Raw genomic sequence first — 21,183 nt, 5'->3', positions numbered from 1 at the left:
TCTGCTCGTTCAGGTAAGCACTGTTTCGCTGTGGTTTTCTGATCGAGTGATGGCTGGCAGACAGGATTATCGTAAATGTGTTCATCCGTGTCTGCATTTTATTACCGGTAAGGATTCACATGATCGGTGTGTTGTTTGCCTGGGAGCGGAGCATGCACAATCAGCTCTCGAGAGAGACGACTGCTCGCATTGTAGCCGCATGGCTACGCTGAGGCGAAGCGGCGCCGGCGCTCGTGGGGCTGGCAGGCTGATTTAGCGGCGGGGTTGGAGTCGAATGAGTCCCCTTCAGCTTCGTCTGCTGAATTGAGCTTCGGCTCTATCGAAGAGACAGGCCCGATGGCTGCTTCTTCTCCCGGTACGAGCAGCACGGCATTACATGTCTCTCTCTCCGAGAAGGCTGAGCTGATGGATGCTAGCGAGCCCGTGGATTCCTCTCAGCCTGTGCTGTATGAGGAACTACTCGAGGTCGTGACGGGAGCCGTCGCTAAGCTGGATCTAGCTTGGCCGGTGGAGCAGCAGAGGCAACGCGCACCCAGTAAGCTGGATGAGCATTTTCTGCGTCCTGTGACACTTCCTCGGCGCTGGGGCCTGCCGTTTTTTACTAATCTGCACGCCAAGGTGTCTAGATCCTGGGAATCCCCGTACTCGGCGCATACTTCGTCTCACCACTCCTCGCTCTATGCGGACGTGGTTGGGGCTAAGGTGTGCGGCTACGAGGCGATGCCGCGTGTTGAAGAGACGCTACCCAGCTATCTTTCTCCTAGCATAGCATTGTCACTGAAGGCTCCGGTGTTCCCTACTAAGCCGCTACGTGCTACATCGGCTTTAGTGGGGAAGGCTTGCGCGGCAGCAGGCCAGGCTGCGGGTTGTCTCCACACCATGGGCGTGTTACAGGCATACCAGACTGACCTGCTACGTGATTTGGATGAGGGACTTAGCTCCGGGGCCACTGACGTTAAGAAGTTGCGTCACGCTGCCGACTTGAATCTTCGGGCCACGAAACACACGGCGCGGGCTGTTGGTCGGTATAGAGAGGCATCTGTGGCTCTGTCCGACCTCCCAGACAAGGATCGAGCTGTGCTCTTGGTGACGCCATGACGGCGGTCGTAAACAGGTTTCAGGAATCTAAAAAGCAGTTGGCTGCGTTTCAGCAGTACCTGGGGCTGGTCGGTGGCAGCCCCAGCCTGGTCCTTCCGGGCACCGCGAAGCCCAGAAACAGAGCGTCGCTCTGGGCCTAAGAGAGAGCAGGGTGCGTCCCGCCTCCAGCAAATGCTCTCGCCTCCAGCAAACAGGCTGTGGTGCGGAAATCCTGACGATCTTCAGTCGAGGAGGCGGTGTACACCTCACGCTACGGTGCCCATCCCTCCCTCGCAGGAGGCTGGGCCGTTGGCTCTGCCACAGGATGTGCTTCAGAGCACGGCCTCCCTCCAGTGGGCATCTCCCTCCACTTCCGCCCCAAGTCTCGGTGAGGAAGAGGGAGACCCGCCGCCTCCCTCAAGGTGTCATCAGCTGCTCTGAGTGGGTCAGAGGCCAGTCCCAAGGGGCTGGTTTCCCTGAGGAACTTTCTGGCAGCTTGGGAGGGCTGCCAGAGGTCTCCCGGTGGGTCCTGCGCACGATAGAGGGAGGTTACGATTCAGTTCGCATCCTCTCCTCCCCGTTTCAACAGGATGTGTCCCACCCTGGTGGGTCCCGAACAGGCTCTGGTCCTGAAACAGGAAGTGTGAACACTCCTGGTGAAAGGGGCCATCGAGGTGGTTCCCCCCTTGTTTCGAAAGTCAGGCTTCTACAGCCCGTACTTCGTTGTTCCGAAGAAGAATGGTGGGTTGCTTGCCATTCTAGATCTTCGCTACTTGAACCGCTCTCTCAGGAGGCTCCGGTTCAGGATGCTCACCCTGAAGGGGGTCGGGACGCAGATCAGGTATACACTATAGATCTGAAGGACACGTACTTTCACGTCTCCATCCTTCCAGCACACAGGAGGTTCCTGAGGTTAGCTTTCGGGGGCGAAATATATTATATATATATATATATATATATATATATATATATATATATATATATATATATATATATATATATATATATATATAAATCAGTTATGTAGCAATCCAGAAAAAAAGTAATGGGTTAAAAGCCACATGTCTCATGAGTTTATATTTTAAATTGAAAGAAGATAACATAAAAATTAGGTTCCTACAAACATTTATCTGAGACTATGTTTGGTTCTCCCCTCCCAGCACCACCCAGCCCAAATTTTAGGACTTACAGCTGAAAACACATTCCTAAATTTAAATGTTAACAGTTCCCGATAAAACGTGCTACATACACAATTTAAATATCTTAGAAAAGAAGACAGTTTGAGCTTTACTGTCAATCATCAAAGTAGATATTGCTCAAAAAGATAAGTTATAGATGATAAAGTGCAATGGACATACATTTCCTGCATTAAACATTATTTTTATTTAATATATAAATACATAAAATCAGTTCTGGAGCAATCCAAAAAAAGTACTGTGTTGAAAGCCACATGTCTCATGAGTTTATATTTAACATTTTATGAAGATCTTTAAATAACAAATAAGATTCATACAACCATTTTCTGAGACTGTGTCTGATCCTTTTCTCCCTCCCCCTGTTTGAGAGACACCTGCTAAACTCAGGTGTCTATTCATACAGTCTGCATATTAATGAATTGCTGACCATTAAAGACTTTTGTTCTACATGTTTGGCTAGTGATATTGAGCTGGCATTCATATTGATGGCCAAGTAGCCAGACAAGCTATTGTTCTACAGTGATTACCATTCATATTGATGTGCGGCCATTCCAATCTCAACAATACACACACACACACACACACACACACACACACACACACACACACACACACACACACACACACACACACAATTACTTTTTAAGCATTTCTCTTATAAAAACAAACGGGCAACAAAACCAATAAAATCGTATAAAACTGTAAAGGAAGATATAGTGTAACTTACACATGTAAAATAGCATCTCCATGCAGATCTCAAAGTCTCTGTTGTTACTATGCCCCCAAGAATATTTTCCACATTACTGCTTTTTTTTTTTTTTTGCAAAACTACTTTTTTGACTGGCCCTTTTTTTTTTTTTTTACTTACTTATTTTCTTTTTTTTTGCAAACAAAGTCCAGTTAGCACGAGCTATAAACAACTGGTTGTGATGACCTGAGAGCTGCATCACTTCCTGGATCGTCACACCACGTGCTGCTTCGGCCAGTAAGAGACACGCGTGGGGAATGAAACCCTCACATATATCGTTAGAATCCTGCACTTATTGGCTACATTTTCCAACAATCATTTTGTTCCCATAATGCTACTTGCTGTAAATAAAAGGTTTGAAATGATAGAATAAAAACGCCATGGCACCTGCCTATAGTGAAAACTCAACCAAAGATTCCGCCTCTTTTACTTTTTTTTTTACTTTTTTTTTATTATTTTTTATTTTGTGGTCTCAAGAGTTTTGAAACACTATATTCTACCAGCCATATTTGTTTTTGTTTCTAGCAAAAATGCTTTATGGCATGTTATTCAGTAGAGCCTTATCTTGCCTAATAAACCAAGATTAGCAGCAGTGGATGTGTTTTGTGACTCGTTATTACAATAATGTGTAAGTAGTGCATGTGTTTTTGTTCATCATGTTGTTTGTTTGTTCTGCTTACACAAATTTAGCAAATACATTTGTTACGATTTCCATTGAAAAACAGTAAACCTAAATCACTGCTTGAGGCTTAGACCTTTAGAATGATGTATAGTTAGTCATGGTTACTCTTTTTCCTTGTTATTTAATCTATTGCTAAACATTAACACCTAACAATGGGATATCAGTTGTGCTGGTGCAACCCCGACAAGTAAGAGGTTAAGCTGCACACCCTGGTTTTCTCTGAATGCATATAAAAATTTCAGATAGACACAGATACTGATACTGTCATTGGCTCTGCTGCACACTTCATTTTATGACCATAATTCAACTGACAACAAAACATTTTAAAGAAAACTTTCCTAGAGAAATGCATCACCTCTGTCTAGATTAAAATTCATTTACCTGTTTTTGGTGTTGTAGTTGGTCTCACTGCATTAAGAACATCACTGATGGCTAAAATATGATATATAGTATTTTTAGAACTTTATTCTTTTCAATTTAAAATAATTTACAACACAAGAAAATATCAATAAAATAACTGGAAATAGTTCCTTAATCAGTATAGTGATACAGGTTTTGGCTCTGCTGCACACTTCTACTCATGACCTTCCAGTCAGAAGTTCAACATCTACCACTGAGCTACCGCTTCCCTGAATTCAAATGTATTAATTACACGAAAGAACTTTATTGCCAGTTTTACTTTATGTGCTTACATACTCTCTACATTAATGATCACAAACAGCCCTATTTTACATGTCACAGTTTAATTCAATTGGCAACAAAATATTTAAAGATATCATTTCAAAATCAGTACTGAGAAATCAATCGCATCTGCCTGGATTTAAAATTAATTTACCTGTTGTTGGTGGTATATGGGGTCATATATGTGGTATATGTGCAATACATAGAACATTTATTACTCACAAATGGCTACAATAGGATCTATGATATACTATTATTAACAATAATTTTTAACCAAAAATGTTGTATAGCTGGAAATATTTCCTGAACCAATATAAAAAAATTTTTGATTTACCTCTTCTTTTTGGTTTACGTCTCCCTGCAGTAAACAAAAATATAATGTAGAGAGGTTTTGTTTGTCTGATATCATACACACAGCTACTGAATAATCAACCCTGTCTGAATTAAAGTCTATTTACCTCTCAGATGTCCTGTGGTTAGACCCACTGCAATAAAGAACAATAATTAACATTTAATAAAATACAGAAAAATCTTACAAATGACCTTCACTAATTGCAAATTTTGTCTTTAGAGTTCTATTTAAAAGAAAGGGTTAAAGATTCCAAAAAATCAGGAAAAACACACTAAATAAACGAATGTATGGATATAATTGTCTTGGCTGGATCAAAAAACTTTTACAAGGTTGCAGTGGACCCTGTACACCACACTCCACATTGTTGCCAACCTGAGAACCAAAGTCGGTAGTGTACAAAGAAAAAGCAATCTTATAGAGGATTGCCTTTTTTGTACATAAAGTTATATTTTGTTATTTTTGTGTTTTTTATGTATGGAGACTTTTTGAACAACTGGTGGTTGTTGTACGGGCACAATCTTACCACAAATTATCAGCATGCACAGTAAAATTAGAGTCCTCATTTTGAAGAGCTGTTAAAAAAAAGTAATACCTTGTCAGTTAAAAAACAATACAATACAATGTATAGAAACCCTAGAAACTCAACACTAAAAAAAAATCTGCTGTTTTATCTGATTACCTGGAAATATTCCTGCAAGGAAACCAAATGATTACTTTCTCTGATTATTAGTGCTGGTGCCTCTACCACTCAACCAGTACACCCTGTAGCGCTGTCTTTAAACTGAGCATTACATACACTATATATACTGTTTATTTAACATTTATGTGGGTGGATTATAATTACCTTATCAAATCCCTTAAACAATGGCCTAAACCAGTTCTGGGGCATTTCTAAATAATTTCTTCCTTGTACCTTTGCCAAATGGGTTATTCATGGTGTGTATTTATATGTAGATGTATGCAGTTAATGTCCTCTTTAAAATAGAGGTTTTTATACAAGTGGGATTAATGTGATCAATGTTTACTTATTTATTTATTTAATAGAACAAACAATAACGTTAAGTTGCCTGATACCAGGAATGACAATAAAATGTTATAAATTGAAATAATGCTGTTTAATATTTTTTGCCTTTTTGTCCTTTGACAGAAAACACACCTGTTTTTAATAAAAGAGGAATCTTTTCAGTTGGATGCATTTGCTGGTTTACTGCGTCACCATGTGACCATGTGCTGTTGCTATGCACGCTCTGATCTTCACACAGCATAACTTCATTCTTATTCATAATTGCCCCTATTGGAAGGTGATTATTATTTTAAGAGCTAACTGACTGCTTTTTTGTTGCTCTGTGTCTTTCCTTTTATTTATAGTTAAATACTAAATTAGGTTAAAACAACCTGCTCTGACAACACCCATCAGTCGTTCTAATACATCTTATTCTTGACTTTTAGCTTTAAACAACATGACATGACAGTTGTCAGTAATTAAGATTTTTTTTTTCTTTCTTTATCAAAATGTATATATGAATTAAAATATGATATTAGATCATACATCTATGTTAAATCTAGGTGGGTGTTTTTGGGACCATTCTGCATTTCTACAGTATACTTTTCATTGCCAGCAAATAGAAGCAGGAAATTATTGTTTTAATAATTGTATGATTATGCTACTCCAATCACTGGGAAACCGATTTCAACACTGTTACAGATCCAAGTTGCATGGTTTAGTGCAGGGGTGTCAATTATATTTGGCCCGCGAGATCATATCAAATGTGTTTAAAACTGGCCCGCCAGTATATAGCGAATACACCGCTAATACTACAAATCCCAGAATGCTTTGTTAGTGCATTAGCGCATTAGTCGAGACCGCTGAAAAATTCTGCCTATTCAGCGCTGAATTTACCTGCCGATTTGGCAACTTTGAAGCCCAGTATTGCAGATTTGAACTGCTCAGTAATTGGTTTGTGATTGATCGCACCAACCAACCTCTTAATGGAGCTGATTGAACTCCAGTGCAGTGACATGCTCGAGTCAAAGTACGACTCTGTGCGTGATGCACAGTTTCCACACTTCCCCAACTCCAAGCTGCTCAAACGCTCTCTATGTTTGAAAGCACCATATAGGAGTTTTACTGATGAAAACCTTCACTCAAACCTGAGGATTTCCTTAGTTTAGAACCCAAAAACCAGACATTGATGCACTTGCATCTAAGAAAAGATGCAGGTATCTGGCTTCAACCAATGTGCATCAGAGTAAATCAGAGTGTAGCAAACTGAGCTTGAATGGATCTTGTCTTTATGCACTTTTTCTACTCCAAGGCATGGACTGTTAATAGTTGAAAGATTGCCTTTTTTATTGAGGGAAAATAGTTTTAAATTAATAGTTTTAAATAGAAAAGTTTTAAATTAAAAAAGAATTTGAAAGGCTAGAGAGAGAGAGAGAGAGAGAGAGAGAGAGAGAGAGAGAGAGAGAGAGAGAGAGAGAGAGAGATAATAAGAAACGAATAACACTGATGTGTGTTTTATTTCAAATTTAATTTCTCATGTTAAACTTTGGTTGTTTTTATGCAAAACTAAAGTTCGTTTCCATTTGAAAAGGTCCAACATAACACATCTGGAGAGAAGGGAAACACGCACAATTGCAGTTGATTTTTCAATAAATATTGAGTTTGGCCCACGATTTCGTCCCAGTTTTTAATTTTGGCCCACTGTGAATTTGAGTTTGACATCCCTGGTTTAGTGTTTTGAATATTAATTGCACACATCCATAACATCAGAGTAAATGTCTATATTTTGTTTAATAAGCACAGTGAAGAATCTTATATCCTATAAGACTGAAGCAGGCACAAGAGCATGATCTGTTTACTCTGTTAAAAGCCTTATCACATAAATCATCAGCTATTTTGAACTCCATGACCTTTACTAAGTTCCCTTTAATTCGGTCAACTTAATTATTTCATATTTACTGAAATCTGAAATTGTAAGGGATGGAATAATGTGTAAAACCTTACTTAGTAGTAAGTGGGTAGAAAGACAGACACAAAAAATTTAACGAGACTTGCTAAACAAATTAAAATGTGTACGCAGACATTTCTCTGATAGATCTTCAAAGTGGGTCAGCCTACTCTACCCTCTACCACTGTACAAAAGACTTGTGCATTTTACCAGTCAAAACAATTGCAGTTATTATTTCTCAACTTATTAATGAATTCAGAGTACAGTATGATTTTATCTCTAATAACGACTTTGCATGTCTCCCAAAACATCAATAGGGATACAGATTCAGATGCATTTGTAAGCAGAAAATTGTAAAAATTTTACATACATTTTTAGACATTAACATCTGAATATCTAAATGGTTCACATGGTCAGTGTCAAAGATTGTATAAGATAAGTTTCCTTAAAAATTCCCTTTATTTTATACATTCTCTGGATTATTTATTGTATTGTATTCTGTATGATACCTTAAAGCCAATGCCACTTCACTTACAGGTTTGATTGCATATTTAAAACACAACATGAAATTAGCTAACGTTTTTTAAAATCTCAGTTATTTTTTAATTGCTATGTGTTTGCTATTGAGCAATAAATAATTACTACTGAAAATCGATTTGCGTCAAAAATGATATTTACATATGAAAAGGTGTAGGTGCAGATCTTCATTCCAACCGAGCAAGCGCCACACATGATTCTATTTAGAGTAAAGATCATCTGATTTAAAGAGGTGGGTTAAACTTCTGTTTGGTTAGAATGTAATCCTGCTCTCACACTGATCTTTTGTGGATAATGCTGAATAGACTTGCATTAAACATTTAAGAATTGCGACCATTTTTTATATACAGTGCTGTGAAAAAGCACTCTATATAAACGAAAAACTATTTTTCTATTTCATATATCACAATTGTAACTTTCGGACAAATGTGTATGAAACATTTGCAGCTCACAAAAGCAGAAAACATACACCACATTCAGCCACTGATGTGAAATGTGCAGTTCTTGAGAGAGCTTCAGATGTGTGTAATCTTACTGATAGTCTTATTGACACAGAAGACATTGCAAAAAAGATTCTCTTGAATTTTAATGATTAAAGGGAACCTTCACTAAATGCTGCTTTGAAAAAGCTTGGTACATTTATGCATACATTGGAAAGCCTCTTCCACATATCAGCAAGTTGTATGGATGAGTTAATAGAAGACTTACAATTAATTTTATCTGTAGCATCAGCTGAAGGTCGTGCAAATTTTAGAGAAACACAACTGCATTCTTGCTGCATGTGTAGTTGTGGATTTAGTGAAGGGGCTGTGGGTGTTAGGAACAATAAGTACAGCACTTGTAGATGGTCCCTTTAACAGTGCATTCAAAAGAAAAATATATTTTGTGGAACATTTCAGTGTTGCTGAACCTGTGGAGTTTATAATTGATGCAAAGGTAATAAAGTCAAGTTTATTTCTATTGCACTTTTAACAACAGACATTGTCTCAAAGCAGCTTTACAGAATTTAACAGTTAAGGTGAATGGTGTGTGTTTATCCCTGATGAGCACCATGGAGACTGTGGCAAGGAAAAACTCCTTTAGATGTTATGAGGAAGAAACCCTGAGAGGAACCAGACTCAAAAACAGAACCTCATCCTCATTTGGTTGACATCAAGAGTGTGATTATAGACTTTAAACACTACAGAACACTGGAGAGTGAGAACTAACATGAGCACTGGAGTGTGTGATTATGAGTGATGATCTTTCTACAGTCTTATACAGTCATTATGGTTATAAAACTAGGAGCTACTGAGCAACTCATAAAAAAGCTCAACATTTGTGATCATCACAGATCCAACCATCCAGCTTCTCCATGCCAGTGCCTTTTAACACTCCAGGAGGTCCAGTGTCCAAACTCCACATGAAGTGGGATCCAGCTTGCACTGGTACGTCTCTAGATGGTTCGGAATGTTTGTGGGCATCTACTTCTTTAAAGGTCCACAATCTTCATTAGGTGGGACGAGACTGGGGCTGGAGCAACCTCAGGATGCCTCAGGATGGGGAGAGAAAGAGAAGCAGTGGAGAGGCATTAGCATAGCTGCTGTTCATGATATTAACAGCACAAGTTGATAATGTGCATGTGATCAGATGTTCTGGAGCACAAGGTTCTGAGATGTGAAATGTGTTATGTGTAGAACTTGCTAAAAAGATACATCTTTAATCTGCACTTAAACTGGGAGAGTGTGTCTGAGCCCCGAACACTGTCAGGAAGACTATTCCAAAGAAATGGTTGAAGGGTTCAAGGTGAAAAGGGGCACTCAGCAGCCACTTCATTAGGTACATCCATTCAAGTTGGACCCCTTTTTGTCTTCAGAACTGCCCTAATTATTCATGTCATAGACAACATTGTGCTGGAAATCTTTCTTATAGGTATTGGTCCATATTGACATGATAGGATCATACATTTGCTGCATATTTGTCAGCAGCACATTCATGATGTAAATCTCCCGTTCCACCACATCTCAAAGGCGCTCTATTGGACTGCGGTCTGGTGACTGTGGAGGTCATTTGAGTACAGTGAACCTATTGTCATGTTCAAGAAACCAGTTTGAGATGATTTTAGCTTTGTGACATGGTGTCTTATCCTGCTGGTAGTAGCCATCAGCAGATTGGTACACTGTGATCAAAAAGAGATCGACATGGTCAGCAACAATATTCTAGTGGGCACATGTGAAGTGTAGCCTCAGTTTCCTGTTCTTAGCTGACTGGAGAGGAACTGTTGTGTTCTTCTGCTGCTGTAGACCATCTGCTTTAAGGTTCCAAGTGTTCAGCACAGCTTGGTTGTAACCAGATGGTATTTGTGTTTCGCTTGCCTTTCTATCAGCTCAAACCAGTCTTCTCCTCTGACCTCTGGCATCAACAAGGCATTTTCACCCAGGGATCTACTGCTCACTGGATATTTTCTCTTTTTTAGACCCTTCTCTGTAAACACTAGTGATGGTTGTGTGTAAAAAGTTTGAGAAATACAGAACTCGAGACAAGTTGAACAGGTGTACCTAATGATGTCTTGTTATGATGCTGGGTATTAATACATTTGAGCAACAGTGCTTTAAAGTGAGTTATGTTGCTCAGTGAAAGCCTGTGTAAAGACTTGTATTTGATGAATTTACTCACTTCCTTTAGTAGACTTTAGCAGCTGGATTTAGAACAAGCAGAAAGTGTTTCATGGTCTGTTTAGGAAGACCTATACAAAGATCATTACAATTACATTTATAAAATGTTTTTTAATGTCATGTTTTGCATGGCTTTAATGGTAGAAAGTTGATTATTACAGTAAAATGATGGCTAAAATAATATATTTTGACAATGTATTTCACAGATCTTTAGTGTCTGCAGAAAAGGCAGGTCTTCGGAGGTGCAGTCACTGGTGTGTAAGAGGACCAGTGGGGAGAAGAACACAGGTTTGCAAACAATATCCTATTATTAAACCATTTTTCATTTTGTTTTTTCCAGGACAGACATTGTGAACTGAACCCTGCTGACTTGAAAACCCCTTCAAAAATTGCAAATGATGAATTTTATATTGTCCCCCCCTACTGTTCAATGAAATTTACGCCCATGGCGAGTATATAATATGGAGATAGATAGATAGATAGATAGATAGATAGATAGATAGATAGATAGATAGATAGATAGATAGATAGATAGATAGACAGACAGACAGACAGACAGACAGACAGACAGACAGACAGACAGACAGACAGATAGATAGATAGATAGATAGATAGATAGATAGATAGATAAATATAAAGATAAAAAGATAGATAGATTATATTGATTATAACAGACTCTTGTACAGTTTAAGTGTAATTTTAATGAGTTAAATAAAATAAAACTGTACATCGGCGATTTTTTAAGTAGTAAAATGCTACCGTCTGGTGGTAATATGAGACATTGCAACTTGTCACCGGGCGGTACTTTTTTTTTTTTCTCTGTTTCCACACAGGCGGTTTTTACTTGTCGGACCTTTTTTTTTTTTTTTACCAGATTTTAGTGCTGATTTTGAACTTGGCGACAAATATTTAGTGTTTATTGTGGCTTTATTTTTTAAATATCCGACTAAAGAAAGGACGTCGTGAATACATTTGTGTTGCAATAAAAGTTTCAATTTCGCCCTTTTTATATTTGTTTATTAAAAATGGGCGAGTTTTCAGTGAATCATGAATAATTCAGCAAATAAAATAAAAATAAATGAAATCGTTGTTTCTTTTATATATTCTATTAACTATTTTATAACATCTATCCTATTTTTATGTATGTAGAATATTATTAGATACTGGATAAATTACTAGTTAAATTATTTGAGTTTTTTATATTTATATAAGTATGGTTAAATTCTATAAAACGTATTAAATTATTGATATTTGATTAATTATTTATGATTTACTGAAACGCCAACAAATTTTATAAATAATTAAATATAAATAACGAAATTAAAACCTTCAATGTAACACATTTATTTACGAAGTGTGTGTATTAGTCGGATATAAAAAATAAATAAATAAATCCACAGAAAAATAAACACTAAATGTGTTTTTACTGATGCAGGTCCGACAACTAAAAACCGTCCGTGTGGAAACAGAGCAAAAAGTACCTCTCGACGCCAAGTTGCAATACCTCGTATTACCACCAGAGGGTAGCATTTTACTACTACAAAAATCGCCGATGTTTAGGTTTTTATTTTATTTATATTTTTTTACACAATTTATATTCATGCTTCAGTTTTTATCCTCATTTCCAAGTCTGTTTATGTTTATAATAATTATGAAGAGACTCATGCAGGCCATGGGCAAGTTTAAATTCTCTCTTTCTCCCCTGATTCTAACCTGACAGCTCCTTTTACACAGTCAGTAAGTTTTAATAACATGTTTTAGTAGGTGAATTTTGTCTGGTTGGAACCAGTAGACCAAAGGAAACTGAAATTGTTCTTGGGCAGCAAAACAACTTGAAAATAAGGACAAAGAAGACTGAAGCTTAAAATGAAAGTAATTAAAATACTGAATTTGTAAATCTTTGTTTTCAATTATATGATACACGTTTGTCATGTTTTTTTATTACCACAATATTCATGATGTGAAATTGACACCATACACCACACTTAGTCCTTCTTAGGCTGTACTCTGGCGTCTATAGGGGGTTTTTGTGAGAAAATTGATGTTCAAAGTCCAGTTGTTTCCTTTAAAGTGTAATAAAGTCGTAATGCTTCGTCACAGTTCTCTGGCCACTGTAATCGAGGATGTTGCATGACCACGTGGTATCATCATGGTGGAGGGTTTGGCTGTTTGTAATTTGATTGCAGATGCTGGAAGCACAGACTGCTGGGGCTGTGGAGGAACTGACTTCTGCAGAAGCTGCTGCTTTGTTTCATTATTTACTTTCTTTGGTGTTTGTGTGTGTGTTTACTGATTAGTAGAAATACAAGATGATGTCAAACTCAGTGAACACGTTCTACAGTGGACTCAGACATAAAAGTAGAACAGGCACAAAACCTCATTAAAATCTATGTCAAAACTTGCTTTTATATGTTTAATAACATTTATAATTGAATATGACACATTTGACAACTTTTATTGATAGTAACACAAAATTGGATGTTGGCTGTTAATTAGGAAGTACTCGTTTGAGGACACTGGGACTTATGATGGTAAGATCGCTTATGAAATGAGAATCTAAATTAAGGGCATAAAAATTTTGAAAAGGTTTGAGAAGAAACCTTTTTTCAGGACCCACTTTCACATTCGGCACCAGTGGGACACAGTATGGAGTTCAGGATGGAGAAGTTTCTAAAGGGAGAAAAAGGCTGACTTTCCTCTCCTCCACAACATCTCCACTACATTCTGTTATTAATCACAGCACTTTCTCTTTTAGTTCTTGCTCTTTAAATTGAACTTGACCGAGTGCGATTAAAATAATTCCGTTTCCCACTCGTCAAAGAGTCGCTTTAAAGAGTCGGTTCAAAGAGTCGGTTCAAAGAGTCGAGTCGGTTTCCCAAAAGTGAAAGTGTTTCTCAGCCTCGAGTCCATGTGGAGGAGTGGTTGGAAAAACACAAAGATCTTCAACAGCAGTCAGAAGCAGTGAGATTCATGTCCAACAACAAGCAGTGCTGAAGAAAAGCGGGTGAGTTTTTCCTAGAAATGACTTTCTATCGGAATAATGCGTTTGTGTTTTCTATGTAATGGAGCTTGTGGAAAGATCTATCTATCTATCTATCTATCTATCTATCTATCTATCTATCTATCTATCTATCTATCTATCTATCTATCTATCTATCTATCTATCTATCTATCTATCTATCTATCTATCTATCTATCTATCTATCTATCTATCTATCTATCCATCCATCTATCCATCCATCCATCCATCTATCTACAGTGGTGTGAAAAAGTGTTTTGTTCAAATTTTTTTGCATGTTTTACACTTTACTGTTTCAGATCAACAAACTAATTTAAATATATTTGTAAAAGATAGCATAAGTGAACACAACATGCAGTTTTAACTGAAATATTTTATTATTGCGGGAAAACAAAATCCAAAACTACATGGTCCTGTGTGAAAAAGTGTTTGCCCCTATACCTAATAACTGGTTGGACCACCCTTAGCAGCAACAACTGCAATCAAGCGTTTGCGATAACTTGCACTGAGTCTGTTACAGCGATGTGGAGGAATTTTGCTCCACTCATCTATGCAGAATTGTTGTAATTCAGCCACATTGGAGCTTTTTTTTACAGCATGAACTACCTTTTTAAAGCCATGCCACATGCGCTGTCCCTCTCATAAACTCATTTCTAATGCTGTCCTTCGTCACTCCCAATTAAAAACCTCAACATCTTCAGCTCTGCTACCTTCAGCTCCACCTCCTGTCTTTTACTCAATGCCACTGTCTCTAATCCATACAACATCTCAGGTCATCTGGTCCAACCAACTTTCCACTCTTTATCCTCTTAATCTCTGCTCTCACTTCCTCCTTACTAATCCTATCCACTTTCTGCCTTACCATCTCCACACCATCCAACCTTCTCTCTCTCTCTTTTTTCTCCTCAAATCAGCTGCTCAAAATATTTCCTCCATCTTCTCAACACACTCTTCATTAGTCAACACATTTCCATCTCCATCCTTTATTGCTCTAACTTGCAGCACATCCTTCCCAGCTCGGTTCCTCTGCCTGGCCAATCGCTACAAATCCTTTTCTCCTTCCTTAGTGTCCAACGTCTCATACAGCTCCTCGTATGCCTATGCTGCTGCATCTCCTTGTACTCCTGCCTACATTACTTATCTCTCTCAATCCCAATTCTGTTTCTCCAACCTCTTTCTCCTTATATGTTCCAGCACTTCCTCATTCCACCACCACGTCTCTTTGTCCTCCTTTCTATTTTCAGATGTCACACCAAGTATGTTTCTCGCTGTCTCCCTCATCACTTATGCAGTAGTTGCCCAATCATCCAGCACGTCTTCACCACCACAGAGCCCCTGTCTGACCTCCTCCCTGAACCCCACACTACAGTGTTCCTCCTTCAGTTTCCACCTTATTCTTCTTTCAGTCCTCACTCTCCTCCTCTTTCTCTTCACCTCTTCACCTCCAAAACCATCCTACAGACCACAATCCGATGCTGTCTAGCTACACTGTCCCCTGCCAACACCTTACAGTCTCCAATCTCCTTCAGGTTACATCTTCTACATAGAACATAGTCCACCTGTGTGCCCCTCCCTCCACTCCTTTATGTCACCCTATGCTCCTCATTCTTCTTAAAATAAGTTCATAACTGCCATTTCCATCCTTTTAGCAAAATCTTCCACCATCTGCCCTTCCACATTCCTCTCCTTAAGGCCATACCTACCCATCACCTCCTCATCACCTCTGTTCCCTTCACCTAGATGCCCATAACTTGGGCCTGGACCGATCCGGTATAAATTTCTGATTTATACTGGATCCTCATTTTTCCGGGCTTGAGTGCACTGTCTTGTGCAACCCTAATGACTGGGTTAACATTAAAGACTATATAATTTCTATTAATCATCAAAATATCTAAATTTTTTTGGAGGGTTATTGCTGTTATGATTCTGTTATTGTTATGTTGTTATATATGCTGTTTAGGTGCATTTGTTTACAGGGAACTCTCACCTGGACCAAGATTGTAGCAGCATTGGAGTATTGCAGCAATGGACCAAAGCGGCCAATGAGGCGTCTGTGTCTTATATGTCTATAGCTTTCAGCTCTAATGGGACTTTAGAGGAAGATTTTCCCCCAGTTTTAACTGCATGTTGTTTTTGTGTTTTCTAGGAATGTGATTGATTCCAGCAGAAGAGATCGGCGTCTTCAGGACTCTGCGTGTACACGAGCATTGAAAAATGGAGATCCCTGATCAGGGGACAGATCATGTGACCTCACCCTCAGAAGACTGGTAACCTGCCATGTTCTAGTGTTTTACTAATGAACTATTCATATCTGCATTATGGAGTTTCTATAGAAATAATAACTAATATTTATGGTAAGAATAAAACTTTAGCACTCACTTGAAAAAGTGGTTGATGAAATAATGTCCCACAACTGCTTATTTTTTGCCTTTTGATTAGTTTTTGTATTTATACTCCATGTTTCCATTGTCTCTTTGTGAAGACCTGTTTGTTCCTGCTCTTAGCCTATTCCAGGCATGGTAGCATGTGGATATAAGCAGCACTATGGAGATCTGCTACTATTAGCATTCCGTTGTATATAAAGTTAAATGAAACAAGGTTGTGGATTTTTAAGGAACTATACTGCAGGGGTGTTTGTTCCCTGTTTACAATCTGTGTTCTGTATGCTACTATTCCTAGTGTGTAAAAAGTGAGAAAGATTATAATAAATTTTAAACAGAAATATTGTGATTATACCTTATTATACCTTATAACTTATTATTATACCGAAATTATGTCTCATGTCCATCTCTATCAATTTAAACAGTAAAGGAAAGAGCAGGAGATCACACTACCCAGAACCCAGCTGTGTCTCCATGAAGAGTGATGGGTCTATGGATCGTCCTCTCTTCTTCAGAAATGAAAACCCCTCACCTGTACACAGGTAACATCTCTGTCAGGTGGCAACCACGAGTCGGAAACGAAAGTAACTCTATCATGTTTATGGAATCATTCAGCACACAAACAGAGGACAGGGAGTGTTACCAATCGTAATGCTGGTTTGGTCTGTGATGCGGGTATAATCCTTTAAGGAAGTATAATCCATTTAGAAAAGTATTATCCGTAAGGTAGGTAATGTCCGTAAGGAAATCCGGAAAGTGAGGGTAATCCGTAGGCAATCCGTAGAAGGAGCAGGAACCAGCGGGGAAACTCAGCACAAGAGAGAGAGAGAGAGAGAGAGAGAGAGTGAGAGAGTGAGAGAGTGAGATAGCATGCAGAGCTGACTGGTGAGTGTGTGTTTGTGTGTGTGTGTCCCGGCATGAGTACGACGAAAGATGTGCGTTACCGAGTGTGTGTGTGTGTGTGTGTGTGTGTGTGTGTGTGTGTGTGTGTGTGTGTGTGTCGGCGTGAATACGAGGAAATATGTGCGTTATCGCAAGTGTGTGACACCAGTTTAGTGTCGATCTGCTCGGTATTCACCTGCACCTTGGTCTCCGCGCTGCACACCTTAAAATCACGTGACCACACACACACACACACACACACACACACACACACACACACACACACACACACCGCACGAGCACTGCCTAAACTGAGATTATCTGGTGTTTTTATTTGTTTTGTTAAGGGAAATCTGCAAACTGTTTTCAGAAAGTATGTGTCCGCCATACAATCGCACTAACAAACATCACAATTGTGATACAATTCATCGTGCAACACTATTTCAAGTTAAATGTAATAAATTTGAAGAGTTACCAGAAATATTGTGATACATTATGATACAAATAAAAATTTTTAAACAATGAAATTTTGTCTCATGTCCATTTTTATTATTTTAAACAGTAAACGAAAGAGAGAGAGATCACACTCAGCAGAACCCAGCTGTGTCTCCATGAAGAGTGATGAGTCTATGAATCCTCCTCTCTACTTCAGAACTGGAATCTTCTCACCTGTACACAGGTAACATCCCATAATTCTCATAATAACAGTCACAGTTAATGACTAAAGCTGGAATTCTGATCTATTATATCATTTTCATCTTTTACTCTTAAATCCAAATGTCTTCAGTGTCGAGCAAAAACCCAAAGAACTGGACTCCCTGTTCCAATACTTTTGGAGGTTTGTGTAGGAAGAATAGAAAAGTAGGAAAAAAGTGTGAAATGAAAACAGGAGCACATTTAATTCTCCAGGTGCACAATGTTGGAGTTGTATTCAGCTCTGTGTTCTCCAAGTGTTCCTGCTCTCACTACAATTTTTGTAGTACAATTTGTGTTCAGGTTCAGACTCCAGTATTAAAGTGAGGAACGTTGAGATCTTTAACACTTGTTGTTTTTGTTCCCAGTGTTCTACAGAAGGCAGGAGACAGAAGAGAGAAGAATATCATCACAGCTACAGGGTACGATCAAAACCAACACCATGACTGTGACACTGACACACTGCTATTCTAAAGCTCTCTGCTGTTAGTAACTATAGAGTGATTAGATGATAGAAAACCTCCAGTAGAATAAAGTAAATCCACAGTGAGAACATCATAAAGATCTATCTAGCAGGAAAAATGTGAACTTCTACTCTAATCATTGGAGCCCATGTCTCACCATGTCTTCCTACTTCACCCTGTCACAGACACGACCCAGAATCCACTGCTGCAGATGAATTCCAGAAGAAGTTCAAGTCCAATCTAAAGAAGAAGTTTGAGTGTTTGAATGGATTGATGCTAAAGCAGGAAAACCGAACCCTCCTGAATGAGATCTACACAGAGCTCTACATCACAGAGGGAGACAGTGGAGACATCAATAAAGAACATGAGGTGAAACAGATCGAGGCAGCATCCAGGAGGAACCCAACTGAGGACACACCAATTAAATGCAGTGACATCTTTAAACCCCTACCTGAACAAGACAAAGCCATCAGGAGAGTTCTGACAAAACCGTTATCTAAACAAGATGAAGAACCCACCAGGAACGTTCTGACAAAGCTCTTATCTGAACAAGATGAAGAACGCATCAGGTATGTTCTGAAAAATCTCTTATCTGAACAAGATGAAGAACCCATCAGGAACGTTCTGAAAAAGCTCTTATCTGAACAAGATGAAGAACCCATCAGGAGAGTTCTGACAAAGGGAATAGCTGGAATTGGAAAAACAGTCTCTGTGCAGAAGTTTGTTCTGGACTGGGCTGAAGGGAAAACAAATCAGGACGTCCACCTCATATTCCCACTTCCTTTCAGAGAGCTGAATTTGATGAAGGAGCAGAAACTGAGTCTGATGGAGCTCCTTCATGTGTTTTTTAAGGAGATGAAAGAAATTGACATTTCCAGGTTGGAGAAGGTTTTGTTCATTTTTGATGGTTTGGATGAGTGTCGTTTTCCTCTGGATTTCCAGAAGACAGTGAGAGTGTGTGATGTAACTGAATCAGCACCAGTGCATGTGCTGCTGATAAACCTGATCAAAGGGAACCTGCTTCCCTCTGCTCTCATCTGGATCACCTCCAGACCAGCAGCAGCTGATCAAATCCCCTCTGAGTGTGTCCATCGAGTCACAGAGGTACGAGGGTTTAATGACCCTCAGAAGGAGGAGTACTTCAGGAAGAGGATCAGTGATCAGAACCTGGCCAATAAGATCATCACACACCTGAAGTCATTAAGAAGCCTCTACATCATGTGCCACATCCCAGTGTTCTGCTGGATTTCAGCTGCTGTTCTAGAGAGAATGTTGGGTGAAGCAGAGAGTGGAGAGATCCCCAAGACTCTGACTCAAATGTACACACACTTTCTCATCATTCAGACCAACATCATAAGAGAGAAGTACCTACAGAAGCAGGAGAGCGATGAAGAAATGCTTCTCAAACTGGGGAAACTGGCTTTCCAGCAGCTGAAGAAACAAAACCTGATCTTCTATGAGGAAGACCTGAGAGAGTGTGGCATTGATGTGACAGAAGCAGCAGTGTATTCAGGTGTGTGTACGCAGATCTTCAGAGAGGAGTTTGGGCTTCACCAGAGTAAAGTGTACTGCTTTGTTCATCTGAGCATTCAGGAACATCTCGCAGCTCTGTATGTGCACCTGACCTTCATGAAGGAACAGAGAAATGTTCTTAAACGGAATCAGGTCTGTAGGACACTTTCAGATGTTCACAGGAGTGCTGTAGATCAGGCTTTAGACAGTCAGACTGGACATCTGGATCTTTTCCTCCGCTTTCTTCTGGGTCTCTCACTCGAGTCCAATCAAAAACTTCTACATTCCTTAGTAACACAGACAGGAAGTAGCTCCCAGAACAAAGAGAAAACAGTTCAGTACATCAAGAAGAAGATCAATAAAGATCTTTCTACAGAGAAATCCATCAATCTGTTCCACTGTCTGAATGAACTGGGTGATGATTCTCTAGTGGAGGAAATCCAGCAGTATCTGAAATCTGGAGCACAAAGTGAACTTTCTCCTTCACAGTGGTCTGCTCTGGTGTTTGTGTTACTGACATCAGCACAGGATCTGGAGGAATTTGACCTGAATAAATACATCACTCCAGATAAGATCAGAGATGAGATTCTTGTGAGAGTGATGCCTGTGATTGCAGCATCCAGAAAAGCAATGTAAGTGAAGCTGAATGAAATTGTTCTACTGTTACAGTGTTGAGAACAAATCAAAGGTCTGAGCTGTTCAGATGAATCGAACTCTGCAGGACTCTTTAGACTTTTTCCTTTCTTCTCTTAGAAACCTTTTAGATCAGACTCTCTTACTTTCCCATTTGGATTCCCGGATCTCATCCTCCATGTTTATACAACGTGTGTGTGATGATGTTCCTCAGCTGAAACTCTCGCAAAGCCAAATCTGAACATTCCGGCTGTCAATTCTTATTATTCCACCATTTAATCATTGTGTTCAACTGATGTGTGTGATGTTGAAAGTGAGACACTGCAGTGAAGCTTTGAGAACTTGTTTGATCTTCTGCATTTCTGTTCATTATCTTTTATTTCCTTCAGTATCAGATGCAGTGAAATTACAAAGAGAAGCTCTGTAGAAGCTCTGACCTCAGTGCTCAACTCAAAAACCTCCAGTCTGAGAGAACTGCATCTGACTGTCAATACACTGGATCTGACCTGGAATAAACTAGAAGACTCAGGAGTGAAGCGTCTCTCTGCTCTACTGGAGAATGCTGAGTGTAAAGTGAAAGATCTGAGGTAAGATCATCTCTCTGAGAGACACAAGAACTTACTAAAAGCTGCAGTGAATTGTTGTATACAGTGTTGTTTTTCAGGTGAAATTTGCTGTAGCAGTACAACATCCAGAACAAATCTATCAGTAATGAAACTTC

General features: G+C 39.1%; 1 protein-coding gene across 9 annotated transcripts in view; it reads left to right on the top strand.

The window, feature by feature from the left end:
* Positions 1 to 13,725: 13,725 nt before the first annotated feature.
* Positions 13,726 to 21,183, top strand: part of LOC310738056 (uncharacterized protein) — a 491,148-nt gene continuing 483,690 nt past the window's right edge. For 7 of the 9 annotated variants that reach the window (XM_083562938.1, XM_083562936.1, XM_083562933.1 and 4 more), the window contains exons 1-6: positions 16,044 to 16,164; positions 16,704 to 16,820; positions 17,723 to 17,839; positions 18,222 to 18,275; positions 18,503 to 20,461; positions 20,852 to 21,049. In XM_083562938.1, coding sequence (XP_083419064.1) covers positions 16,112 to 16,164; positions 16,704 to 16,820; positions 17,723 to 17,839; positions 18,222 to 18,275; positions 18,503 to 20,461; positions 20,852 to 21,049 — 2,498 coding nt within the window. In that variant the 5' untranslated portion in view covers positions 16,044 to 16,111. Of the gene's footprint in view, positions 13,883 to 16,043; positions 16,165 to 16,703; positions 16,821 to 17,722; positions 17,840 to 18,221; positions 18,276 to 18,502; positions 20,462 to 20,851; positions 21,050 to 21,183 lie in introns of those variants that run through there. The other 2 variants (XM_083562932.1, XM_083562939.1) reach the window with 2 other exon arrangements.

The sequence above is a fragment of the Silurus aristotelis genome (assembly GCF_946808225.1).
Source record: "Silurus aristotelis genome assembly, chromosome: 15".
Lineage (NCBI taxonomy): Eukaryota > Metazoa > Chordata > Actinopteri > Siluriformes > Siluridae > Silurus > Silurus aristotelis.
Note: the sequence above shows the minus strand (reverse complement) of the source record. Positions and strands in the feature narration are given on the sequence as shown.